Genomic DNA, 26,912 nt, shown 5'->3' with positions numbered 1-26,912 from the left:
AATTCAATATTCAGTCCGGAAGGCTGTAAAGTCCCTAGTCGGAAGATGAGGTGTTGTTCCTTCAGTTTGCATTGGGCTTCACTGGAACAATGAAGCAAGCCAAGGACAGACATGTGGGCAAGAGAGCAGGGTGGAGTGTTAAAATGGCAAGCGACAGGGAGGTTTGGGTCATTCTTGCGGACAGACCACAGGTGTTCTGCAAAGCGGTCGCCCAGTTTACGTTTGGTCTCTCCAATGTAGAGGAGACCACATTGGGAGCAACGAATGCAGTAGAATAAGTTGGGGGAAATGCAAGTGAAATGCTGCTTCACTTGAAAGGAGTGTTTAGGCCCTTGGACGGTGAGGAGAGAGGAAGTGAAGGTGCAGGTGTTACATCTTTTGTGTGGGCATGGGGTGGTGCCATAGGAGGAGGTGGAGGAGTAAGGGATGATAGAGGAGTGGACCAGGGTGTCCCGGAGGGAACAATCCCTACGGAATGCCGACAGGGAGGGTGAAGGGAAGATGTGTTTGGTGGTGGCATCATGCTGGAGTTGGCGGAAATGGTGGAGGATGATCCTTTGAATGCAGAGACTGGTGGGGTGATAAGTGAGGACAAGGGGGGACCCTATCATGTTTCTGGGAGGGAGGAGAAGGCGTGAGGGCGGATGCGCGGGAGATGGGGCGGACACAGTTGAGGGCCCTGTCAACGACCGTGGGTGGAAAACCTCGGTTAAGGAAGAAGGGGGACATGTCAGAGGAAATGTTTTCGAAGGTAGCATCATCGGAACAGATGCGACGGAGGCGAAGGAACTGAGAGAATGGGATGGAGTCCTTACAGGAAGCGGGCTGTGAGGAGCTGTAGTCGAGGTAGCTGTGGGAGTCGGTAGGTTTGTAATGGATATTGGTGGACAGTCTATCACCAGAGAATGAGACAGAGAGGTCAAGGAAGGGAAGGGAAGTGTCAGAGATGGACCACGTGAAAATGATGGCGGGGTGGAGATTGGAAGCAAATTTAAGACAAGAGCATGAAGCGGCACCAAAGTAATCATCGATGTACCGGAGAAAGAGTTGTGGAAGGGGGCCGGAGTAGGACTGAAACAAGGAATGTTCCACATACCCCATAAAGAGACAGGCATAGCTGGGGCCCATGCGGGTACCCATAGCCACACCTTTTATTTGGAGGAAGTGAGAGGATTTGAAGGAGAAATTGTTCAGTGTGAGAACAAGTTCAGCCAGACGGAGGAGAGTAGTGGTGGATGGGGATTGTTCGGGCCTCTGTTCGAGGAATAAGCTAAGGTCCCTCAGACCATCCTGGTGGGGGATGGAGGTGTAGAGGGATTGGACGTAAATGGTGAAGAGAAAGCGGTTGGGGCCAGGGAACTGGAAATTGTTGATGTGACGTAAGGTGTCAGAGGAATCACGGATGTAGGTGGGAAGGGACTGGGCAAGGGGAGAGAGAAGGGAGTCAAGATAACAAGAAATGAGTTCTGTGGGGCAGGAGCAAGCTGACACGATCAGTCTACTGGGACAGTTCTGTTTGTGGATTTTGGGTAGGAGGTAGAAGCGGGCCGTCCGAGGTTGGGCGACTATCAGGTTGGAAGCTGTGGGAGGAAGATTCCCCAGAGGAGATGAGGTCAGTGACAGTCCTGGAAACAATGGCTTGATGTTCAGTGTTGGGGTCATGGTCCAGGGAGAGGTAGGAGGAAGTATCTGCGAGTTGACGCTCAGCCTCCGCGAGGTAGAGGTCAGTGCGCCAGACAACAACAGCACCACCCTTGTCAGCGGATTTGATGACAATGTCAGGGTTGGACCTGAGAGAATGGAGTGCAGTAAGTTCAGAGAGAGAGATATTAGAGAGGAGCAGAGAAATGGAGACAACTAATGTCGCGCCGACAGTTCTCAATTAAAACATCAAGAGAAGGTAAGAATCCAGAGGGAGGGGTCCAGGTGGAGGGAGAATATTGGAGGTGGGTGAAAGGATCCGTTGAATGGGGAGAGGACTCCTGCCCAAAGAAGTGAGCCCGGAGACGAAGACAGCAGAAGAAGAGTTCAGCATCATGCCGAGCCTGAAATTCATTGAGGTGAGGGCGTAAGGGTATGAAACTAAGTCCTTTGCTGAGCACCGAACGTTCAACATCGGAGAGGGGAAGGTCAGGGGGTATAGTGAATACGCGGCTGGGGCTGGGATTGGAAGATGGGGTGGGGACGGAGGGACAGGCAGGGGTGGAGGGTCCTAGATGGGTGTTGGTGTCGATGAGTTGTTGGAGCTTGCGTTCCTTAGCACTTGAGAGAAAGAGAAAAAGTTTCTTGTTGAGGCGTTGGATGAGACGAAGAATAAAATGAAACTGGGGGCACGCACAGCTTTGAAAAAGGGTGCGGCAGTGCTGCTGGAGGGAGAGGTCGAGTTTGTTCATATGGCGGCGCATGGCACTGAGTGTGGATCTCAGAATGTGACGAAAACAGCAGTCCAAGAAACGTTTCATGTCCCGGAGATACCTGTAATCCTGGGTGGGTTCGAAACATGAGGGGTGGAATTTCAGTTGAAATCCACGTGGGATAAGTCGGAGACGGAGACAGTCACTGAGAAAGGAGATATGGCTGTGAAAGCGGGTTTTAGTAAACACCTTGTCAAACACCAGGAGAGAAATGGAAAACAATGAAGGTGGGCAAGGCAAAAGAGAGATACGGAAATCTTGTCGCAGAGACGAACAAAACTTCTTCAAGGAAGAAGAGATAAAAACAAAAAAACTGCGGATGCTGGAAATCCAAAACAAAAACAGAATTACCTGGAAAAACTCAGCAGGTCTGGCAGCATCGGCGGAGAAGAAAAGAGTCAAAGTTTCGAGTCCTCATGACCCTTCAACAGAACTAGGTGAATCCAAGGAAGGGGTGAAATATAAGTTGGTTTAAGGTGTGTGTTGGGGGGGGCGGGTTTGGGTTGGGGGAGAGAAGTGGAGGGGGGTGGTGTGGTTGTAGGGACAAACAAGCAGTGATAGAAGCAGATCATCAAAAGATGTCACAGACAACAGAACAAAAGAACACAGGTGTCGAAGTTGGTGATATTATCTAAACGAATGTGCTAATTAAGAATGGATGGTAGGGCACTCAAGGTATAGCTCTAGTGGGGGTGGGGGGAGCATAAAAGATTTAAAAATATTTAAAAATAATGGAAATAGGTGGGAAAAGAAAAATCTATATAATTTATTGGAAAAAACAAAAGGAAGGGGGAAGAAACACCCGGATGGAGGAGGGAGCTCAAGACCTAAAGTTGTTGAATTCAATATTCACTCCGGAAGGCTGTAAAGTGCCTAGTCGGAAGATGAGGTGTTGTTCCTCTAGTTTGCTTTGGGCTTCACTGGAACAATGCAGCCAGCCAAGGACAGACATGTGGGCAAGAGAGCAGGGTGGACTATTAAAATGGCAAGCAACAGGGAGGTTTGGGTCATTCTTGCAGACAGACCGCAGGTGTTCCGCAAAGCGGTCACCCAGTTTACGTTTGGTCTCTCCAATGTAGAGGAGACCACATTGGGAGCAACGAATGCAGTAGACTAAGTTTGGTTTTTATCTCTGTTTTTATCTCCTTTATAGATGTTAAACTATAAAATATCCAGTAATATTAGCCAAGGCAAGCTACTGTAGCTTTAATAAAGGCATACCACATGACCTCTAACTCTCTTCCACTCTGTTGTGGAAATCCAAAACTTTGGAACAAAACTACATGTTGCCACATAAGGCTTTTCTGGCTTGACAGGACGGCTGATTCAAACCGCATCTCCTGCCAGCACAGAACTACAGCTAACAGCTACACCCCACAACTCCGAGTTCCATCTCACAGCTCAGTTCCAGCCAACAGCTACCAGCAGCTTTCCACAGTAACTCTAAAATACCTCCCTCCTACCTTTCATCTCAGGTTCCATTGTTCTCACACCTCTTTGAAACTCAAATCCTTCCAAATATAAAATCTTTCCTGTCTCTATTTTGTCTTTGCTTTCGGGTCAATTAAATATAATACCCTTTCTTCTGCTTACGTGTGGAATTCCTGCAAGGTGCAGACATGTTTCTTGTTACCTCTGACTTCCCTTTAATATTCAGACAAACTCTCAGCTTATCTAAAAATGCAAATGTTAGATCTAACCTATTCACATGTATGTCAAACCTAACGTCTCTACCCTTTTCATGTTTTAAAGCCCACCCACCCCCGACAATCTCTCTCTCATAACCTTTGTCCAGCTTAAATAAATCATTTACACACTCAGACACACAGCCATCTTTACAGAATAATACTATATTCCCCAAAAATATTTTTTTAAAACCCCTCCACTTCTCACAATTAATGTAGCCCTTTTGGCTCGAATTGGTATGTGGCATGGAGAGATCCAAGCTTGAGGAATGGGATAAGGAGTAATGTATTATTAATGAATGTAGAAATAATGTATAGTAACAAGAAAGGTTTTGTATTTTTGAAAAGTGAATGTAGACTTAAAAGTCCTGAAAGTTATTATTTAAAACTAATATAATGGTTATTGTTGCACATCTGTTCTCTTAGGATGAGCGTACAGACAATTCGAAATGTTTTCAGCATTGAAAATGGCTACCGTTTGAATGATGATCAAGTTGTAAACCATTTTCCAAACCATTATGAGCTGACACGGAAGGACCTCATGGTAAAGAATATCAAACGCTACCGGCGAGAGCTGGAGAGGGAAGCAAGCCCACTTGTGGAGAAGGATGAAAATGGGAAATATGTTCATCTAGGTAAATGCAGAAATCTTAACTGTGATAACAGGAGTTCATTCAGATTGTTGGCGAACACCTGCTGAGTTTTTCCAGGTAATTCTGTTTTTGTTTTCCGTTATAAATAAGGCTGTCATCCAATTTATTTTGGTGTCCTCTGTTATTTAATTACATTAGTTTAACAAGTTCATTGTCTTGCACTAATGTTGTTCACATTGAAATTTTAGGCCAACATAGCTCTCTTGGTTTAGGTAACAAACAAAGCCCCAAAAAGCTATCTCAAGTTTTATTCATTGTTAAACTAATGACTATGATCTTCTACTAAAAAATGCTGTATCAAATATTGACTATTTTGATCAGTTGATTAATATTGTGATTAGTTAAGTTTATTAGTCGATCACAGAGCTGGTATAGATAAAGTGAAAGATAACTTCACAACCTGCCTGTTTTTCTGTCTGCAGTTGGCAGAAATTTAAGATATTAGAAGCATATTGTGCTTTGTTTATTCAAAGGTCTGGACAATTTCCGAACTTCACTTAGTGTCCAGCATCGTGAGCATATCTGGTTTTATCTGCAGTTGAACTACACTATGTTGCAAAATGCCAGACTCATGTGAAAATGTATCTTGAATATGTGCTTGTTTAGTGCATTTTGAATGTCATTGTTTCTGGCGTATCCAACTGATATAAAACCTTTATTCTGTGCAGCTGTGTCTGTAAAGTTCCATTTTTTGCAAGTCTGTTTTTTTAGTGAGGTAGTTTTAGGGTGACCATATGACCTCTTTTTAAAGGGACAGTCCCATATTTAAGCCCTATCAGAGGTGTCCCAATTTTTTTTTTAAAAGTAACAAATTGTCCTGTATTTTCTGCCTCCTGATGTCAGTTGCATTCCAAAAGACCTGATGTTGCTAAATGGCTCCTGTCCCTGAAACAAAAATAAGGCTAAACATGGGCAAGTGTTTTATTGTTATTATTCCAAAATGATTTAGAAACTATAATGTCATTCATATGTATACATGTATATCTACAATGCCACATTGCTTACTGCTGCACTATAGTCAATGTACAGGTGGCGGTAGTGCCAGGTGTTCTAGGCAACCTGAATCAGTTCTAAGTGCAAAGCATGCAAGCTGTAACCATATACATTTAATTCAATCTTTACTCTGAAAATGTAACAAAAACATGAATGATCTTTCAATGATGACCTCTAAAAACAATTAAAATTTTTGAAATAAAGACTCTTTTAGTAACTGACAACAGTCAGGTAACTCAGGTTATATGTCAGACAGGTGCAACACAATTTTCAATTGCTCACAGCAGCCATAGTAAAATTACTCAGCATTTTCTGACAAAATTACACAAGGAGGCTGAATGAACAAAGTGTACAACTCCAAGTGTCTTGGATTTTTTTTTAGTTAAGCAAAACACAGGCTGATGAAATACAGGAAAATGAGGGACAGTTTGCTTGACATGTGGTGTGTCTTGGACACAATTTCAGACCTCATGATTGTACCTCTCAATTGATTATAAAATGACATAGTTCTGATTGCCATTGAATTCACTTGAATATGAGAAATTTTACCAGGAGTCGCAAATTCAGCATAGGGAATTGTGGTCATCCTAGTTTAGAAGCTGTATCAAACTTTATAGATATTGAAGCTTCCACAATAAGCTTCCCAAAGTATTACTGAGTCATACGGGAAGTTCCAGGTTTGACACCTGTTCTATACTTAGCTGATGTCATGCCCGTGGGAAGCTGAAAAATTGTCCAAAGTTATCCCTTCAGATTGCCATGTTGAAGAATAGAGCTGTTGACTGGATTGGATTGGTTTTGGTGGAGGTATGTACCCTTTTCCATAAAACAGCTGATAGATGTGAAGGGTACTGTAGTTGCGATCAGGATTCTTTTCTGAATGCTAGGAAATCTGAGTCAGTGGATCTGCTTGAAAATGGGCACTGTTTTATTGTACATTGAAAGTATTTCATTTTTGGGGGCTTTTGGAAAATAATGCTCTCAAATATTGGGAAAGAATTCTGAGGGAAAATCTGTACTGGGGAAATAAATTGCTTTACAGAGCTTGCGAGGTGGGAGTACAAGTAATATTAGTGCAACCATCTTACAGTTGGCAATTAAGGCCAACTCAACATTGCAAAGGGCAAAGAAATGCAAACTATTGGCATAGTACAGTGTAACATAATTTTTGTTTTCACACGTACGTGCTGAGCCAGTTAATTTGTAAAAAAAAAGCGAAAGATTTTTCTGGTGTGCTTTGTTGCTCATGCTTTATAATTTAAACAGCCCAATGTTATAGGATTAAGCATTTTTACAAGCCTATTGTAAGTGTAGTGCATTCTTCTTAAGACTGTGATTGATTACATATCATGAGGAATATATTTCTTAAAAAAAACAGGAGGTACTAAAATGCCTGCATGTAAAACTGGTAGATTGGTGAATGCAAATAATGAAGTGATAAGCTGATTTGGTTAAACGAACATACTATTGATCACCCATCCTCCACACCACCCTAAAATTATTCATCATTGTATCTCTTGGTTCCATTTTTACCCCTTCTAACCACCAGTGTATCTTAATCAATGGTTTCTTCGCTTGCCCATATAGTTACCTCCAGAGGAACCCATCCCTGCCCTCCCACCCCCATTTCATTTGTATCTATCCAGTCAGTGACATTACCTATAGGCGTGGGGCCAATTTCGATATAAGACTAATGACACACAGCTCGATCTTTTCGCCACCCTCATTTCAAGCAACGCCTTTTATGTGGTCAGATGACTTATCCAACAAAGTCATGAATAAACCAGAACCACCTCCAACTGAAAATCATCCTTCTTCCGCTGAAAACTCTTTACCTTGGTTCTAATTCTGTCACTCTTTTAGAATCAAATAGTTCACAAACTTAGTGAAATAAAAATAGGAAATGCTGGAAAAGCTCAGCAGGTCTGACAGCATCTGGGAGAAGAGTCAATTGGACTCAAAACGTTAACTCTGTTTCTCTCTCCACACAAGCTGTCAGACCTGCTGCGATTTTCCAGCATTTTCTGTTTTATTTCAGAATTCCAGCATCTGCAGTATTTTGCTTTTACACAAACTTGGTGTCCTATTCAATCTTGCATAAAGCTTCAAACACTTGGCACTCAGTCTCAAATAGGATATAACTTTCTCCAGCTAAATACTGGGAAGAGCAGAACCATCCTACATGATTTCCTCACCTCCATACTGCAATTCTTTCCTTTCTGGTCTCCCATCCTTCACCCTTCATAAACTTTAGCAACGCTTTTTTTAATACAAGCTGGTATCCTAAGCAACCCAGTCATGCTTCCCCATTACCTCCATCTTCCCTTGGCTCCCAATCCCACAGTGCATCAAATTTAAAATTGTTATCTTTGCATTTAAACTCCCCTTTCTCCCTAATTCTGTAGCCCCCTACAGCCCTAGAAGCCCCTGCAAAAACTCTGGTCTCTGACGTCTTGTGCATCATCCACCCCCCACCCCGCCGTCCTGTTTCCCCTACCCCCATCCTGTTGCAGCTGTGCTTTCTGCAGCCTAGGTCCCACTTACTTGAATTTTCTTACTAAAATTCTCCCCTTTCACCACCCTTTCTTCCTTTAAGATCTGCCTTTTAAAAAAGAATAACTTTTTTGTGAAGCTTACACTCACCAATACTCCTTCTCCTTGTTTGACTCGGCATCTGTTTCCCACTTGCCTCTGTAAAAGCCCTTAGGATAGTTTTCAATGTAAAATGTGCTTTGTAATTGCTAGTTGTTACCACGCCTGTAACATCCTCCAGCTCTATACCTGCGCCATAACTTTGCTCATTAGCTCTTGTCTGCTATGCGTGACCTCCATTTCTACCAGTTCATCCAGTGTTGGTAAAGCCTTCAGCTTTCTAAACTTAACTCACTAGAACTTTCTTGCTAAATCACACTGCCTTGCTACTTCTCCTCCTGCTTCCATAATCTCACTTGAAACCGATCTTTTTGGCTATCGTTTTAGAACACTTAGCTTTTCTGTTGCGCGTTCATTTTGCCTGTGTGAAGTGCCTTGGGACACTTACTGCTATATGATTTGTTCTTGAACAATTAGTTAAAAAGTGAGTGTTAGCAAAGTAAGGAATTCAGGCTACTAAATGGCATCAATATTGCATACAGAAATACACATCACATAATACTCGTTAAAAAATATGCAAGCATTTGTATTCAAAATGCTTCCCTTTTGTTGGCCTTTTTAATTGAAACAATGAATTTCAGGTGAATTTATTTGTTTAAAAGAAATCTATAAAATCAATGTTATTGTTTTGGAGCCTCTTGAGTATGATACCTATATCTGCTGAGCTGCACCAGAGATATCAGTTATGGAGAGAATTATGGTGGCTTCCAGCTACCTTTTTTGAAGATCATGCAATTACTGTGATAGTAGATGTATGTAATAGATGTTTCCCATTCCTGTTTTTTAAAGGTTCATGATGGAGAGTAGAACCCTTTAATTTGTTGCATCTAATATGCATCAACCGATTCTGGATTAGATGCAGGGTTAAGTTCCCTCATCCTTTTACCAACCGAAGTCCTTAACTAAATCCTTAGAACTGCATAACTGTGACATTAACATTTTCCACAAAGGCAGTACCTGTGGTTGTTTTTGATATCTCAGTCATTGTTTTGAATAATTGTCTGAACAACATGCTAATTTAGTCAAAATCTTTTACTTTTTGTGCACAGTACCTCAACCTACGTCAGGTCATCAGAACTTTGACTAAAGGTCACTAACCTGAAACGTTATTCAGCTGCCAGACCTGCTATTTCCAGTATTTTCTGTTTTTATTGTCATCCAATGTTACAGACCCTTTTTTAAAAGTTATTCACGGGATGCGGTCATCACTGGCTAGGCCAGCATTTATTGCTCATCCCTTATTGCCCTTGAGACAGTGGTGGTGAGCTGCCTTCTTGAACTGCTGCATTCCATTTTATGAAGGTACACCCACAGTGTGGTTAGGAAGGGAGTTCCAGGACTTTGCTCCAGGAGGGGTCAAATCTGTGAGTATGTTATTAATCAATTGCGAACATCAAATGCAGCACAATTATGGTTTAACATCATGTTTCACCCTCAACAGAATAATCCTTCATGCATTTTTCTTTGGTGGGTACAAAATGGCTTCTGCGCAGATTTCTCGTGGGATCATCTGTTTCAGTTAAATAGTAGTCAAACAAGTATCCATCCAGTATGCCACTTATGAATAAATAAAACTTGAGTTATGCACTGACGAAACAAAGATAGGGAGCTTTTAATAAAGACTTCCTAGCATGGGTATCACCCCTTGGCATCAGGGACAGGTCAAAGTGGGACGAGTAAAGTCACGCATGCATAATTATATACATACAACATTTGTAATTTTTGAGAAACCATGCATGAATTTACAGTTCTCCTCTTGTAACCAAATCTATCACATAGAGGGTGGAAATTTCACTCAACAGAAATCAGCATACATTGTTCAATTGCTTTTGTTTTAAGCAATTTGGTCATTTTAGAGAGGTATAAATTCCTGTATTCCAGATCCACACTGACTTGAAGGAAGGAAAGGGAAAGCAAAGGATTTCAGAGCCTCAGGCTTATCAACAATGTGATATCATTTTCTTTCAGATTTTATCCCGGTTACATTCATGCTGCCTGGGGATTATAATTTGTTTGTTGAGGAATTCCGGAAAAACCCAACAAGCACATGGATAATGAAGCCATGTGGAAAAGCTCAAGGGAAGGGAATTTTCCTCATCAATAAACTCTCCCAGATTAAGAAGTGGTCACGTGACAGCAGGACTACTACGTAAGAATAACTTTGTTTTTGATTTGTCGCTGGTATTGTTGCCAACAGTAGGAACTGAGCAGCACCCAAAAAAGGAGTAGGTAGTAGACAATGCGCAAAGATTTTGATTGCTAAGTCAGAAATGTAGAGGTATAGGGCTGCAGGGAGGGCTTTAGCTAAATTGTTGGGGGGGGGGGGGTGGTTAACAGCTCTTTACTTAAATGCATGTAATATTCACAACAAAATAAATGATTTAACGGCACAAATAAAGGTTAATGGTATGATTTTATAGCCACTTTGGAGACATGGTTACAAGGAGATCAAAGCTGGGAACTAAATATTCAGGGGTATGTGACTTTTCGAAAGGACAAGCAAGAAGGAAAGGTTGGTGGGGTAGCTTTGTTAGCACAAAATGGAATAAGTACAATAGCAAGAAATGATCTTGGATTGGAAGGTGTAGAAACCATATGGGTGGAGGTAAGAAATAACAAGGGAAAGAAGACACTGGTGGGAGTAGTTTATTGGCCCCCTAACAGTAGCTATACTGTAGGACAGTGAATAGATCAGGAGATAATGAGGGCATGTAAAAAAGGCAGTATATTAATCATGGGTGACTTTAATCTTTAGGTAGATTTGGGAAAATCAAATCGGCAGAGGTAGCCATGAGCAAGAAATCATAGAGTGTATTCAGGACAATTCCCTAGAATAATATGTTGTGGATCCAATCAGGGATTTTGGATCTCTTAATGTGCAATGAGGCAGGTTTAATAAATGATCTCGGAGTAAAAAATCCCCTAGGAAACAGTGACCATAACATGGTACAATTTAGCATTAAGTTTGAAAGTCAGAAACTTGGGTCGGAAACAACTGTGCTAAACTAAAATAAGGATAAGTTACAAAGGAATGAGGGAAGTGTTGGCTGGAGTGGACTGGGAAAGGAGTTTAGCAGAAAAGCCAGTTGATGAACAACGGAAGACGTTTAAGAAAATAGTTCATGACTCACAACAAAGATATATCCCAGTGAGGCCAAAGGATTCTAAGAAGGGGATAAACCAATCTTGGTTAACCAAGGAAGTTAAGGATAGTATCAAATTGAAAGAAAAATCATACAACGTGGCAAAGATTAGTGGTAAGCCAGAGGACTGGGAAAGTTTTAAAAACCAACAAAAGATGACCAAAAAAATAATGAGGGAGAAAATAAACTTTGAGGGTAAACCAACAAGTAATATAAAATGGACAGTAAGAGCTTCTTTAAATACATAATAAGGAAGAGAGGCGAAAGTGAACATAGACCCCTTAGAGAATGAGGCTGGGGAAATAATAATGGGGAACCAGGAAATGGCAGAGGAGTTGAATAAATACTTTGTATCAGTCTTCACGGTAGAAGACACTAAAAGCATTCCAAAAATACTAAATAATCAAGGGGCAAAAGGAGGGGAGGAAATAAATACAATAACTATCACTAAAGAAAAAGAACTAGGGAAATTAATGGAGCTAAAGGCTGATAAATCCCCTGTTCCTGATGGGTTGCATCCTAGGATATTAAAGGAAGTAACTAGACAGATAGTGGATGCACTGGTAGTAATCTTCCAAGATCCCTTAGATTCTGGAAAAAACCCAGAAGATTGGAAAACTGCCAATGTAATGCCCTTATTCAAAAAGGGAGGGAGACAAAAAATTGGTAACTATAGGCCAGTTATCTTAACATCCGTCATTGGGAAAATGTTAGAGTCTATTATAAAGGATGTAGTAGCAGAGAATTTAGAAATGCATAATATAATCAAGCAGAGTCAGCATGGCTTCCTGAAGAGGAAATCCTGACAAATTTATTAGAATTCTTTGAGGAGGTAACAGGCAGGATAGATAAAGGAGAACCAGTAGATGCAATATATTTGGATTTCCAAAAGGCGTTTGATAAGGTACCGCATGTAAGGCTACTTAATAAGGTAAGAGCCTGTGGTTGAGGCGTAGTTTATTAGCATGGATAGAGGATTGGCTAACTAATAGAAGACAGAGCTGGGATAAGGGGGACATTTTCAGGATGGCAACCTCTAACTAGTGGAGTGTCACAGGGATCTGTGGTGGGGCCACAATCATTTACAATATATATTAATAACTTAGATGAGGGAAGTGAATTTATTATCACCAAGTTTGCGGGTGATGTAAAAATAGGTGAGAAGGCCTATTCAAGTCCTAGATACAAGGATTCTACAGAGAGACATAGACAGGTTAAGTGAGTGGGCAAAAACTTGGCAGATGGAATGTAATGTGGGAAAATGTGAAGTTATGCACTTTAGTAGGAAGAATAGAGGAGCTGAATATTATTTAAATGGAGAAAGACTGCAGGAAGCTGCAGCACAGAGGGATTTGGGAGTCCTCATGCATGAATCCCAAAAAGCTAACATGTAAGTTCAGCAGGTAATCGGGAAGGCAAATGGAATGTCAGCCTTTATTTCAAAGGGAATGGAGTATAAAAATAGGGAAGTCTTGCTAAAACTATATAAGGCACTAGTTAGACCACAGAGATAAAAACATCCGTTGACATCTTTTGATGATCTGCTTCTATCACTGCTTGTTTGTCCCTACAACCACACCCCCCCCACCTCCACCTCTTTGTCTCTCTATCTCTCCGCCCCCCACACACACACACCTTAAACCAGCTTATATTTCAACTCTTTCTTGGACTCGAACGCAAGTTCTGTCGAAGGGTCATGAGGACTCGAAACGTCAACTCTTTTCTTCTCCGCCGATGCTGCCAGACCTGCTGAGTTTTTCCAGGTAATTCTGTTTTTGTACTAGTTAGACCACACCTGGAATACTGTGAACAATTTTGGTCTCCTTACCCTAGGAAAGATATACTGGCATTGGAGGCAGTCCAGAAAAGGTTCACTAGTTGATCCTGGGTATGGAGGGATTTTCTTAAGAGGAGAGGTTGGGCCTGTACTCATTGGAATTTAGAAGAATGAGAGGTGACCTTATTGAAATATTTAAGACTCTTAGGGGGCTTGACAGGATAGATGCTGAGAGGTTGTTTCCTCTTGTGGGAGAGTCTAGGACCAGAGAGCATAATCTCAGGGTAAGGGGTCACCCATTTAAGACAGAGATGAGGAGGAATTTCGTCTCTGAGGGTAATGAATCTGTGGAACTCTTTACCACAGAGGGCTGTAGAAGCTGGGTCATTAAGTATATTCAAAGCTGAGATAGACGGATTTTTAATCAGTAAGGGAATCGAGGGTTATGGGAAAAAGGCAGGAAAATGGAATTGAGGATTATCAGATCAGCCATGATCTCATTAAATGGCAGAGCAGACTTGATGGGCTGAATGGCATACTTCTGCTACTACATCTTATGGCCTAGCCAAAAAATATTTCAATTAATTTCAAAGCTAGTATTACCCCATGGAGTTATTTTCAGTCCCTACAAGTAGAATGCCACTTCCTGAGTCAGCCACTCCTCCTGAAAGATGGACATACAATCCATTCCCAAGCCCCTGTCAGTTTCAGCCAGTAACCAGCCCTTAGGAGATCTACGAAGGTGACTTGGGATGCATTGGTCTCTGCGTTTTTTGTAGTTCTTTATCTTTCTGCATGAAAGCTGTTGTGATGGTATCCAGTTCCTTTCTGCATCCACCTTGCTGACATCTGGAACTTGCCATATCCGTTGTTGTGGATATAAAAGTCATGTCCTACAACATTTTTTACATTTCTTTTTGTTTCTTTAAAACAAACTATCCTTTTGGGATTTTAAATGTTATTGGGCTTTTAAAGGTTATTGGGCTCATGCACACAGAAGTGAGAGAGAATTGATGAAAATTTTCAAGCATCCCATAGATTGGAGCTCTTGAGGTCTCGCCGCCTTCTCCAGGGCGCCTTTCTAATATTGTTTCAAAGCAACTCCAGCCAGCCTATTATAGCAGTTGTTAAGAGGTTATTGCCTTTTCTAGCTTTTCAGTGTGCAGACCAGTAGGTGAATTGGAGATCGATGAATTTCCCAGTAGTGAAGTTATCTGTCCAGACTAGTACTTGCCGCACAGAGGATTTACTTGGTTGCTGCTGGCCTCCCATCTGTCCGAAACAAAATTGAAATGTGGATAGAGATCAGATACCTGCAGTGAATTACAAGTGCTATAAAACAAAACGTTTTACTATATTCTAAACCAGTAGTATAAAGCCAGAATAGTTTGTGGCATGAAACAAATCTCAAGGTGCCAGTTACTTGCTCTGTATAATGTACATTTGCTTGAATTAGATTTTAAATCCTGATTCAGATTTTTTTCTCATTGTCACAAACTTGTCTTCAATTTGCATTGCGTACAAGAACATTCTAAGTTTAAAATAAAAAGTGAGTGAATTTCATTTAAATAAATCAGTAAAGAATGTGGGTCTGCATATACTTAAAATGTAATAAGTTGTACATGAAATTATATAATTTGAACTTATGAGTTCTCATAAATTTTTTTGTATTTACAATGATTTTTATTACATTTTTCTGTTCCTAATGCACCATTCATTACTGGAAATGACATACACTAAAGACTTTTTCTTTTCTGGAGGTGATTTCTTAAATGTCATTATTTCCCTCGCTTTCTTCTCCAAGGATCTCTCTATGTCATAACCTCATCCCTCGCCTAGAGGTTAATGGAATGGCCATCTTCTAGCTCCCTTCCATGAAACCAATGAACAGGAGGTAGTTAGGTTGACCTTTCTGCTTGTTGAGAAGTGTTTCACCCCTACTAGTTCCTCACCCTGCCAGACAGTGCATGTGAGATTGATAACATTCTATGTGGAGGAGAATAGATGCAGGGTCTCTGCAGCACTGTGGCACATTTATATTTAAAAGGAGCGGAATTAACTTCTGAGTAGCCATTCAATCAAGACTGAGACCATGAAATGAAAAGTAACTGTGAAATTAAAAAAATATTAAATGAAAGTAAATGTCTCTAAACTAATCCCAGCTTGGAGCTGTTTTTATTGTATGGCAATGTATGAATTAGCAAATAATCTTAAATAGAGCTACATATATTCTTTTTCATTTTTCAGCAGTCTTTCAGTATGTGTACCTTTTAATAAACTGCCAAAGGATGAACTGACATTTGTAAGTGTTGGGAGGGTATTGATTACCGAACGATGTGTCAGAAAAGAAGTATTCCTAGTCTTCACTTGGTTAGCTGTAAGTCTTTATTAACTACTAGAACTATTTACACATATACAGGCTAAGAGCTATCTCCATGTTTAGGTCTTTACACATCTTTGGTCAACATCACACTGACCCCTGGGTCCAGGCCTTGTGCCTTCTTACATCACTGTGGGCGGTACTGCACTCAATTTCCTTGTAGGTGCCAGACCCTTATACTACACCTCACCCCAAGTCTTTATCCAATGTATATGGAGTTACACTAGTTTGCTTCATGTCTCAAATTGTTATCAGTCTCATACATTTACATTGTTGTTACTACATTATTGCTATTACAACATTATCACTGTCCCATCAGCCCATTCAAGCCCTTGAATTTAAAGGTTCAGGCAGTCTGGAAGCCTCGTAACTCTTCCAGATCTTGTTGACAGTTCTGTCGAAGGAGTGGTAGGTTCTGTTGTTGCTGGTCCTTCCTGTTGGCTTGGAGGTTGGGCTGGCATCCAGGTATGCTTTTATTCTTTTCTTCCATTCCTTCGTGTTGAATTGCATGTGGTTGGTCAGCTGTTGCATTGATCAGTGGTTACTGCTACTCTAACCCGTTTCTTGCGGAGTAGATGAATATTATATTCGTCTCTTTTCACTTCCTCTTTTCACCATGTGTAACATCTGGATGAATATGAACTTTCACGTTTCCAAAATGGAACCTTCACTCTCATCTGTTTCACACTTTAAGCCAAATATTTGATTAATTTCCTATTTTCCACATTTTTTTGAGTTTACAAGCCTTTCCACTCGGCTGTCTTTGTCTCAGAGTTATCTGTGGATTTCTTATATAAGTTTGACAATTTTGCCTGTGCATTACGTTCTGATCAAAATATTTCTGGCCTGGTCACTGACTGCTGTTTAGACTCTTTCAGTTAGTTCATTAGATCCTCAGTGTGATTCTGAGAATTCTTCTTATCTGCTTTCAAAGTCCAGATTTGCACTTCCATACTACGCATCTCGTCCATCATTTTGTTCAGCTTGGATCAAAGTTCAATAATTTCATCAGTTTTGGTAATTAAATCCTGCCTTCAGGCAACCATTCTGATTCTTCAATTCCCTCTCTTATTCCAAGCATTTTTCATGATGTTTACTAGAGACATCTGATGCTTGAGATTTATCAAGTTTTAACTGAAGAGCTATCTTTGTTGACTTTGTTTGTACAAGTTCATCATTTAAGTGTTTCAAGTCCTCTTTCAAGTGTTCTACTTCCTTTGAGCGACACTCCAGTGTTCTCATCAGTTCTCATTTTTCCTTAACAAACTTATCTTTTGTGCATGAAAGTTGTTTCCCAACACTGCTAAGTTTTTCTTTAGCTGAGCCTAATTCCCCTGTGCTACCCTTCAAGCTCACATTCTGTAAATGCACTTCTGCCATTTATTTCTGAGACTCTTTCTGCTTTTTTGTGAGAAGTTCTACTTGCTCTTGCCATTCTAGGTTCTTAATTTCCATCTCTTCATATCTATTTACCAAGAGCAGCAGATACATGGGAACACCAGCATCTGGAAGTTCCCCTCCAAGCCACTCACCATCTTGACTTGGAAATATATTGCCATTCCTTCACTGTTGGCTGGGTCAAAACCCTGGAACTCCATCCCTAACAGCACTGTTGGTGTACCTACACCACAGGGACTGCAGGAGTTCAAGAAGGGGTGTGGGAGAAGGAGGGGGAGGGGGTTTGCGACGCGGGTGAGGTAGGGGGTATGTGCGCAGGAGAGGGAGCGGGAGTGCACACGGGAGAGGGAGGGGTTGTGTACGAGGGAGAGGGTGTGCATGTGAGAGAGAGAGGGAGAGGCAGGGGGTGTGCACTTGAGAGAGGCAGGGGGTGTGCACTTGAGAGAGGCAGGGGGTGTGCACTTGAGAGAGGCAGGGGGTGTGCACTTGAGAGAGGCAGGGGGTGTGCACTTGAGAGAGGCAGGGGGTGTGCACTTGAGAGAGGCAGGGGGTGTGCACTTGAGAGAGGCAGGGGGTGTGCACTTGAGAGAGGCAGGGGGTGTGCACTTGAGAGAGGCAGGGGGTGTGCACTTGAGAGAGGCAGGGGGTGTGCACTTGAGAGAGGCAGGGGGTGTGCACTTGAGAGAGGCAGGGGGTGTGCACTTGAGAGAGGCAGGGGGTGTGCACTTGAGAGAGGCAGGGGGTGTGCACTTGAGAGAGGCAGGGGGTGTGCACTTGAGAGAGGCAGGGGGTGTGCACTTGAGAGAGGGAGGGGGTGTGCACTTGTGAGAGGGAGGGGGTGTGCACGTGAGAGAGAGAGGGGGTGTGCACATGAGAGGGGGAGAGAGGGGGAGTGGGTGTGCAGTTGAGAGAGGAGGGGGAGGGAGGGAGGGAGGGGGTGTGCACGAGCGAGAGGGAGGGGGTGTGCATGTGAGGGAGGGGAGGGGGAGTGGGTGTGCGTGCGAGAGTGGGGTGTGGGAGAGGGAGGGGGTGTGCGTGTGAGAGAGGGAGTGGGAGGGGGTGTGCACGCGAGAGAGGGAGGGGGTGTACGCGAGAGAGGGAGGGTGTGCGTGCGCGAGAGAGAGCTCGAGAGAGAGGGAGCGGTTGTGCTTGCATTTGTGCATGAGAGAGAGGAGTGGAGGGTGTGCGTGTGAGAGGGAGAGAGACACAGAGACGGGTAGGGGGTGTGCACGTGAGGGAGAGGGGGGAGGGGGTGCGAGAGGGGGGTGTGCGTACATGAGAGAGAGAGGGAGGGGTTGTGTGCGCGAGAGAGATAGGGAGGGGGAGTGTGCGCGAGAGAGAGAGGAGGCGTGCGCGGGTGAGTGGAGTGGGGGGTGCGCTCGCAAGAGGGGGGTAGGGGCAGTGCGCTCGCAAGACGGGGGGCTAGAGGGAGTGCGCTCGCGAGAGGGGGTTAGGGGGTGTGTGCGTGTGTGAGAGAGGGGTGGGAGTGTGTGTGTGCACACGTGCGAGAGAGAGGGGTAGGAGGTGCCCCTGCACACGAGAGAGAGGGGTAGGGGGTGTATGCGTGTGTGCAAGAGAAGGGTAGAGGGTGTGCATGCGTGTGAGAGGGAGAGGGAGGGAGGGGAGTGTGAGAGAGGGATGGGGTAGGGGAGAGAGGAAGGGGGTATGCGAGAGGGGGTGTGCGTGCGCGAGAGAGGGAGGGGGTGTGCGTGCGAAAGAGAGTGAGGGGGTGTTCGTGCGAGTGAGAAAGGGAGGGAGAGAGAGTGGGAGGGGATGTTCATGCGAGAGAGAGGGAGAGATGGGGTATGCGTGCGAGAGAGAGGGAGGGAGAGAGAGAGGGAGTGTGTGTGCGGGAGGGAGAGGGGTAGGGGGTGCGCATGCGCGAGAGAGAGGGGTAGGGGGTGTCCATGCGCGCCAAAGAGAGACGTAGGTGTGTGTTATTGAGAGAGAGGCTGAGCGTGTGAGAGAGAGAGAGGCTGAGCGTGTGAGAGAGAGAGAGGCTGAGCGTGTGAGAGAGAGAGAGGCTGAGCGTGTGAGAGAGAGAGAGGCTGAGCGTGTGAGAGAGAGAGAGGCTGAGCGTGTGAGAGAGAGAGAGGCTGAGCGTGTGAGAGAGAGAGAGGCTGAGCGTGTGAGAGAGAGAGAGGCTGAGCGTGTGAGAGAGAGAGAGGCTGAGCGTGTGAGAGAGAGAGAGGCTGAGCGTGTGAGAGAGAGAGAGGCTGAGCGTGTGAGAGAGAGAGAGGCTGAGCGTGTGAGAGAGAGAGAGGCTGAGCGTGTGAGAGAGAGAGAGGCTGAGCGTGTGAGAGAGAGAGAGGCTGAGCGTGTGAGAGAGAGAGAGGCTGAGCGTGTGAGAGAGAGAGAGGCTGAGCGTGTGAGAGAGAGAGAGGCTGAGCGTGTGAGAGAGAGAGAGGCTGAGCGTGTGAGAGAGAGAGAGGCTGAGCGTGTGAGAGAGAGAGAGGCTGAGCGTGTGAGAGAGAGAGAGGCTGAGCGTGTGAGAGAGAGAGAGGCTGAGCGTGTGAGAGAGAGAGAGGCTGAGCGTGTGAGAGAGAGAGAGGCTGAGCGTGTGAGAGAGAGAGAGGCTGAGCGTGTGAGAGAGAGAGAGGCTGAGCGTGTGAGAGAGAGAGAGGCTGAGCGTGTGAGAGAGAGAGAGGCTGAGCGTGTGAGAGAGAGAGAGGCTGAGCGTGTGAGAGAGAGAGAGGCTGAGCGTGTGAGAGAGAGAGAGGCTGAGCGTGTGAGAGAGAGAGAGGCTGAGCGTGTGAGAGAGAGAGAGGCTGAGCGTGTGAGAGAGAGAGAGGCTGAGCGTGTGAGAGAGAGAGAGGCTGAGCGTGTGAGAGAGAGAGAGGCTGAGCGTGTGAGAGAGAGAGAGGCTGAGCGTGTGAGAGAGAGAGAGGCTGAGCGTGTGAGAGAGAGAGAGGCTGAGCGTGTGAGAGAGAGAGAGGCTGAGCGTGTGAGAGAGAGAGAGGCTGAGCGTGTGAGAGAGAGAGAGGCTGAGCGTGTGAGAGAGAGAGAGGCTGAGCGTGTGAGAGAGAGAGAGGCTGAGCGTGTGAGAGAGAGAGAGGCTGAGCGTGTGAGAGAGAGAGAGGCTGAGCGTGTGAGAGAGAGAGAGGCTGAGCGTGTGAGAGAGAGAGAGGCTGAGCGTGTGAGAGAGAGAGAGGCTGAGCGTGTGAGAGAGAGAGAGGCTGAGCGTGTGAGAGAGAGAGAGGCTGAGCGTGTGAGAGAGAGAGAGGCTGAGCGTGTGAGAGAGAGAGAGGCTGAGCGTGTGAGAGAGAGAGAGGCTGAGCGTGTGAGAGAGAGAGAGGCTGAGCGTGTGAGAGAGAGAGAGGCTGAGCGTGTGAGAGAGAGAGAGGCTGAGCGTGTGAGAGAGAGAGAGGCTGAGCGTGTGAGAGAGAGAGAGGCTGAGCGTGTGAGAGAGAGAGAGGCTGAGCGTGTGAGAGAGGAGAGAGGCTGAGCGTGTGAGAGAGAGAGAGGCTGAGCGTGTGAGAGAGAGAGAGGCTGAGCGCTGTGAGAGAGAGAGAGGCTGAGCGTGTGAGAGAGAGAGAGGCTGAGCGTGTGAGAGAGAGAGAGGCTGAGCGCGTATGAGAGAGAGAGAGAGGCTGAGCGCGTATGAGAGAGAGAGAGGGCTGAGCGCGTATGAGAGAGAGAGAGGCTGAGCGCGTATGAGAGAGAGAGAGGCTGAGCGCGTATGAGAGAGAGAGAGAGGCTGAGCGCGTATGAGAGAGAGAGAGGCTGAGCGCGTATGAGAGAGAGAGAGGCTGAGCGCGTATGAGAGAGAGAGAGAGGCTGAGCGCGTATGAGAGAGAGAGAGGCTGAGCGCGTATGAGAGAGAGAGAGAGGCTGAGCGCGTGAGAGAGAGAGAGGCTGAGCGCGTATGAGAGAGAGAGGCTGAGCGCGTATGAGAGAGAGAGGCTGAGCGCGTATGAGAGAGAGAGAGGCTGAGCGCGTATGAGAGAGAGAGGCTGAGCGCGTATGAGAGAGAGAGAGGCTGAGCGCGTATGAGAGAGAGAGGGGCTGAGCGCGTATGAGAGAGAGAGAGAGGCTGAGCGCGTATGAGAGAGAGAGAGAGGCTGAGCGCGTATGAGAGAGAGAGAGGCTGAGCGCGTATGAGAGAGAGAGAGAGGCTGAGCGCGTATGAGAGAGAGAGAGAGGCTGAGCGCGTATGAGAGAGAGAGAGAGGCTGAGCGCGTATGAGAGAGAGAGAGAGGCTGAGCGCGTATGAGAGAGAGAGAGAGGCTGAGCGCGTATGAGAGAGAGAGAGAGGCTGAGCGCGTATGAGAGAGAGAGAGAGGCTGAGCGCGTATGAGAGAGAGAGAGAGGCTGAGCGCGTATGAGAGAGAGAGAGGCTGAGCGCGTATGAGAGAGAGAGAGAGGCTGAGCGCGTATGAGAGAGAGAGAGAGGCTGAGCGCGTATGAGAGAGAGAGAGAGGCTGAGCGCGTATGAGAGAGAGAGAGAGGCTGAGCGCGTATGAGAGAGAGAGAGAGGCTGAGCGCGTATGAGAGAGAGAGAGAGGCTGAGCGCGTATGAGAGAGAGAGAGAGGCTGAGCGCGTATGAGAGAGAGAGAGAGGCTGAGCGCGTATGAGAGAGAGAGAGAGGCTGAGCGCGTATGAGAGAGAGAGAGAGGCTGAGCGCGTATGAGAGAGAGAGAGAGGCTGAGCGCGTATGAGAGAGAGAGAGAGGCTGAGCGCGTATGAGAGAGAGAGAGAGGCTGAGCGCGTATGAGAGAGAGAGAGAGGCTGAGCGCGTATGAGAGAGAGAGAGAGGCTGAGCGCGTATGAGAGAGAGAGAGAGGCTGAGCGCGTATGAGAGAGAGAGAGGCTGAGCGCGTATGAGAGAGAGAGAGAGGCTGAGCGCGTATGAGAGAGAGAGAGAGGCTGAGCGCGTATGAGAGAGAGAGAGAGGCTGAGCGCGTATGAGAGAGAGAGAGAGGCTGAGCGCGTATGAGAGAGAGAGAGAGGCTGAGCGCGTATGAGAGAGAGAGAGGCTGAGCGCGTATGAGAGAGAGAGAGAGGCTGAGCGCGTATGAGAGAGAGAGAGAGGCTGAGCGCGTATGAGAGAGAGAGAGGCTGAGCGCGTATGAGAGAGAGAGAGAGGCTGAGCGCGTATGAGAGAGAGAGAGAGGCTGAGCGCGTATGAGAGAGAGAGAGAGGCTGAGCGCGTATGAGAGAGAGAGAGAGGCTGAGCGCGTATGAGAGAGAGAGAGAGGCTGAGCGCGTATGAGAGAGAGAGAGAGGCTGAGCGCGTATGAGAGAGAGAGAGAGGCTGAGCGCGTATGAGAGAGAGAGAGAGGCTGAGCGCGTATGAGAGAGAGAGAGAGGCTGAGCGCGTATGAGAGAGAGAGAGAGGCTGAGCGCGTATGAGAGAGAGAGAGAGGCTGAGCGCGTATGAGAGAGAGAGAGAGGCTGAGCGCGTATGAGAGAGAGAGAGAGGCTGAGCGCGTATGAGAGAGAGAGAGAGGCTGAGCGCGTATGAGAGAGAGAGAGAGGCTGAGCGCGTATGAGAGAGAGAGAGAGGCTGAGCGCGTATGAGAGAGAGAGAGAGGCTGAGCGCGTATGAGAGAGAGAGAGAGGCTGAGCGCGTATGAGAGAGAGAGAGGCTGAGCGCGTATGAGAGAGAGAGGCTGAGCGCGTATGAGAGAGAGAGGCTGAGCGCGTATGAGAGAGAGAGGCTGAGCGCGTATGAGAGAGAGAGGCTGAGCGCGTATGAGAGAGAGAGGCTGAGCGCGTATGAGAGAGAGAGGCTGAGCGCGTATGAGAGAGAGAGGCTGAGCGCGTATGAGAGAGAGGGTGAGCGCGTATGAGAGAGAGGGTGAGCGCGTATGAGAGAGAGAGGGTGAGCGCGTATGAGAGAGAGAGGGTGAGCGCGTATGAGAGAGAGAGGGTGAGCGCGTATGAGAGAGAGAGGGTGAGCGCGTATGAGAGAGAGAGGGTGAGCGCGTATGAGAGAGAGAGGGTGAGCGCGTATGAGAGAGAGAGGGTGAGCGTGTATGAGAGAGAGAGAGAGAGGGTGAGCGTGTATGAGAGAGAGAGAGAGAGGGTGAGCGTGTATGAGAGAAAGAGAGAGAGAGAGGGTGAGCGTGTATGAGAGAGAGAGAGAGGGTGAGCGTGTATGAGAGAGAGAGGGTGAGCGTGTATGAGAGAGAGAGGCTGAGCGCGTATGAGAGAGAGAGAGGCTGAGCGCGTATGAGAGAGAGAGAGGCTGAGCGCGTATGAGAGAGAGAGAGGCTGAGCGCGTATGAGAGAGAGAGAGGCTGAGCGCGTATGAGAGAGAGAGAGGCTGAGCGCGTATGAGAGAGAGAGAGGCTGAGCGCGTATGAGAGAGAGAGGGGCTGAGCGCGTATGAGAGAGAGAGGGGCTGAGCGCGTATGAGAGAGAGAGGGGCTGAGCGCGTATGAGAGAGAGAGAGGGTGAGCGCGTATGAGAGAGAGAGGGTGAGCGTGTATGAGAGAGAGAGGGTGAGCGTGTATGAGAGAGAGAGAGGGTGAGCGTGTAATGAGAGAGAGAGAGGGTGAGCGTGTATGAGAGAGAGAGAGGGTGAGCGTGTATGAGAGAGAGAGAGGGTGAGCGTGTATGAGAGAGAGAGAGGGTGAGCGTGTATGAGAGAGAGAGAGGGTGAGCGTGTATGAGAGAGAGAGGGTGAGCGTGTATGAGAGAGAGAGAGGGTGAGCGTGTATGAGAGAGAGAGAGGGTGAGCGTGTATGAGAGAGAGAGAGGGTGAGCGTGTATGAGAGAGAGAGAGGGTGAGCGTGTATGAGAGAGAGAGAGGGTGAGCGTGTATGAGAGAGAGAGAGGGTGAGCGTGTATGAGAGAGAGAGAGGGTGAGCGTGTATGAGAGAGAGAGAGGCTGAGCGTGTATGAGAGAGAGAGAGGCTGAGCGTGTATGAGAGAGAGAGAGGCTGAGCGTGTAGAGAGAGAGAGAGGGTGAGCGTGTATGAGAGAGAGAGAGGGTGAGCGTGTATGAGAGAGAGAGGGTGAGCGTGTATGAGAGAGAGAGAGGGTGAGCGTGTATGAGAGAGAGAGAGGGCTGAGCGTGTTGAGAGAGAGAGAGGTGAGCGTGTAGGAGAGAGAGAGGTGAGCGTGTTGAGAGAGAGAGAGGGTGAGCGTGTATGAGAGAGAGAGAGGGTGAGCGTGTAGAGAGAGAGAGAGGGTGAGCGTGTATGAGAGAGAGAGGGTTGAGCGTGTATGAGAGAGAGAGAGGGTGAGCGTGTATGAGAGAGAGAGAGGGTGAGCGTGTATGAGAGAGAGAGAGGGTGAGCGTGTATGAGAGAGAGAGAGGGTGAGCGTGTATGAGAGAGAGAGGCTGAGCGAGTAGAGAAGAGAGGCGTGGAGCGTGTAGAGAGAGAGAGGCTGTGAGCAGGTGTTGAGAGAGAGAGAGTGGAGACTGTGAGAGAGAGAGGCTGAGCGTGTATAGAGAGAGAGAGAGAGGGTGAGCGTGTATGAGGAGAGAGAGAGAGGGTGAGCGTGTATGAGAGAGAGAGAGAGAGGGTGAGCGTGTATGAGAGTGAGAGAGAGAGTGAGAGTGTATGAGAGAGAGAGTGAGCGTGTATGAGAGAGAGGTGAGAGGTGTGTATGAGAGAGAGAGAGAGAGGGTGAGCGTGTATGAGAGAGAGAGAGGGTGAGCGTGTATGAGAGGAGAGGTGAGCGTGTTGAGAGAGAGGGAGAGGCGGTGTATGAGAGAGAGAGGGTGAGCGTGTATGAGAGAGAGAGAGGGTGAGCGTGTATGAGAGAGAGGAGAGGTGAGCGTGTATGAGAGAGAGAGAGGGTGAGCGTGTATGAGAGAGAGAGGGTGAGCGTGTATAGAGAGAGAGGGTGAGCGTTATGAGAGAGAGAGGGTGAGCGTGTATGAGAGAGAGAGGGTGGAGCGTGTATGAGAGAGAGAGGGTGAGCGTGGTATGAGAGAGAGAGGGTGAGCGTGTATGAGAGAGAGAGGGTGAGCGTGTATGAGAGAGAGAGAGGGTGAGCGTGTATGAGAGAGAGAGGGTGAGCGTGTATGAGAGAGAGAGGGTGAGCGTGTATGAGAGAGAGAGGGTGAGCGTGTATGAGAGAGAGAGGGTGAGCGTGTATGAGAGAGAGAGGGTGAGCGTGTATGAGAGAGAGAGGGTGAGCGTGTATGAGAGAGAGAGGGTGAGCGTGTATGAGAGAGAGAGGTGAGCGTGTATGAGAGAGAGAGAGGTGAGCGTGTATGAGAGAGAGAGGGTGAGCGTGTATGAGAGAGAGAGGTGAGCGTGTATGAGAGAGAGGGTGAGCGTGTATGAGAGAGAGAGGGTGAGCGTGTATGAGAGAGAGAGGGTGAGCGTGTATGAGAGAGAGAGAGGTGAGCGTGTATGAGAGAGAGAGGGTGAGCGTGTATGAGAGAGAGAGGGTGAGCGTGTATGAGAGAGAGAGGGTGAGCGTGTATGAGAGAGAGAGAGGGTGAGCGTGTATGAGAGAGAGAGGGTGAGCGTGTATGAGAGAGAGAGGGTGAGCGTGTATGAGAGAGAGAGGGTGAGCGTGTATGAGAGAGAGAGGGTGAGCGTGTATGAGAGAGAGAGGGTGAGCGTGTATGAGAGAGAGAGGGTGAGCGTGTATGAGAGAGAGAGAGGTGAGCGTGTATGAGAGAGAGAGGGTGAGCGTGTATGAGAGAGAGAGGGTGAGCGTGTATGAGAGAGAGAGGGTGAACGTGTATGAGAGAGAGAGGGTGAGCGTGTATGAGAGGAGAGAGAGAGGGTGAGCGTGTATGAGAGAGAGAGAGAGGGTGAGCGTGTATGAGAGAGAGAGAGAGGGTGAGCGTGTATGAGAGAGAGAGAGGCAGTGAGCGTGTATGAGAGAGAGAGAGAGGGTGAGCGTGTAGAGAGAGAGAGAGAGGGTGAGCGTTGTATGAGAGAGAGAGAGAGAGGGTGAGCGTGTATTGAGAGAGAGAGAGAGGGTGAGCGTGTATGAGAGAGAGAGGGTGAGCGTGTATGAGAGAGAGAGGGTGAGCGTGTATGAGAGAGAGAGGGTGAGCGTGTATGAGAGAGAGAGGAGTGAGCGTGTATGAGAGAGAGAGAGAGGGTGAGCGTGTATGAGAGAGAGAGGGTGAGCGTGTATGAGAGAGAGAGGGTGAGCGTGTATGAGAGAGAGAGGGTGAGCGTGTATGAGAGAGAGAGGGTGAGCGTGTATGAGAGAGAGAGGGTTGAGCGTGTATGAGAGAGAGAGGGTGAGCGTGTATGATGAGAGAGAGGGTGAGCGTGTATAGAGAGGAGGAGAGGGTGAGCGTGTATAGAGAGAGAGAGAGGGTGGAGCTGTATTGAGAGAGAGAGAGGGTGAGCGTGTATGAGAGAGAGAGAGTGTGAGCGTGTATGAGAGAGAGAGAGAGGGTGAGCGGGTATGAGAGAGAGAGAGAGGGTGAGCGTGTATGAGAGAGAGAGAGAGGGTGAGCGTGTATGAGAGAGAGAGAGGGGTGAGCGTAGTATGAGAGAGAGAGAGAGGGGGAGCGTGTATGAGAGAGAGAGAGAGGGTGAGCGTGTATTGAGAGAGAGAGAGGGTGAGCGTGTATGAGAGAGAGAGAGAGGGTGAGCGTGTATGAGAGAGAGAGAGAGAGGGTGAGCGTGTATGAGAGAGAGAGAGAGAGGGTGAGCGTGTATGAGAGAGAGAGAGAGGGTGAGCGTGTATGAGAGAGAGAGAGAGGGTGAGCGTGTATGAGAGAGAGAGGGTGAGCGTGTATGAGAGAGAGAGGGAGAGAGTGTATGAGAGAGAGAGGGTGAGCGTGTATGAGAGAGAGAGGGTGAGCGTGTATGAGAGAGAGAGGGTGAGCGTGTATGAGAGAGAGAGGGTGAGCGTGTATGAGAGAGAGAGGGTGAGCGTGTA

At 46.8% G+C, this 26,912-nt stretch overlaps 1 protein-coding gene across 3 annotated transcripts in view; it reads left to right on the top strand.

The window, feature by feature from the left end:
• The window catches only part of LOC121281889 (probable tubulin polyglutamylase TTLL1), a 104,269-nt gene that overhangs the window by 4,465 nt on the left and 72,892 nt on the right, over nucleotides 1-26,912 (top strand). For all 3 annotated transcript variants that reach the window (XM_041195018.1, XM_041195017.1, XM_041195019.1), the window contains 2 exons: nucleotides 4,526-4,734; nucleotides 10,366-10,546. In XM_041195018.1, the coding sequence (XP_041050952.1) occupies nucleotides 4,527-4,734; nucleotides 10,366-10,546 (389 nt within the window). In that variant the 5' untranslated portion in view covers nucleotide 4,526. The remainder of the gene's footprint in view (nucleotides 1-4,525; nucleotides 4,735-10,365; nucleotides 10,547-26,912) is intronic.

The sequence above is a fragment of the Carcharodon carcharias genome, chromosome 9 (genome assembly GCF_017639515.1).
Source record: "Carcharodon carcharias isolate sCarCar2 chromosome 9, sCarCar2.pri, whole genome shotgun sequence".
Lineage (NCBI taxonomy): Eukaryota > Metazoa > Chordata > Chondrichthyes > Lamniformes > Lamnidae > Carcharodon > Carcharodon carcharias.
Note: the sequence above shows the minus strand (reverse complement) of the source record. Positions and strands in the feature narration are given on the sequence as shown.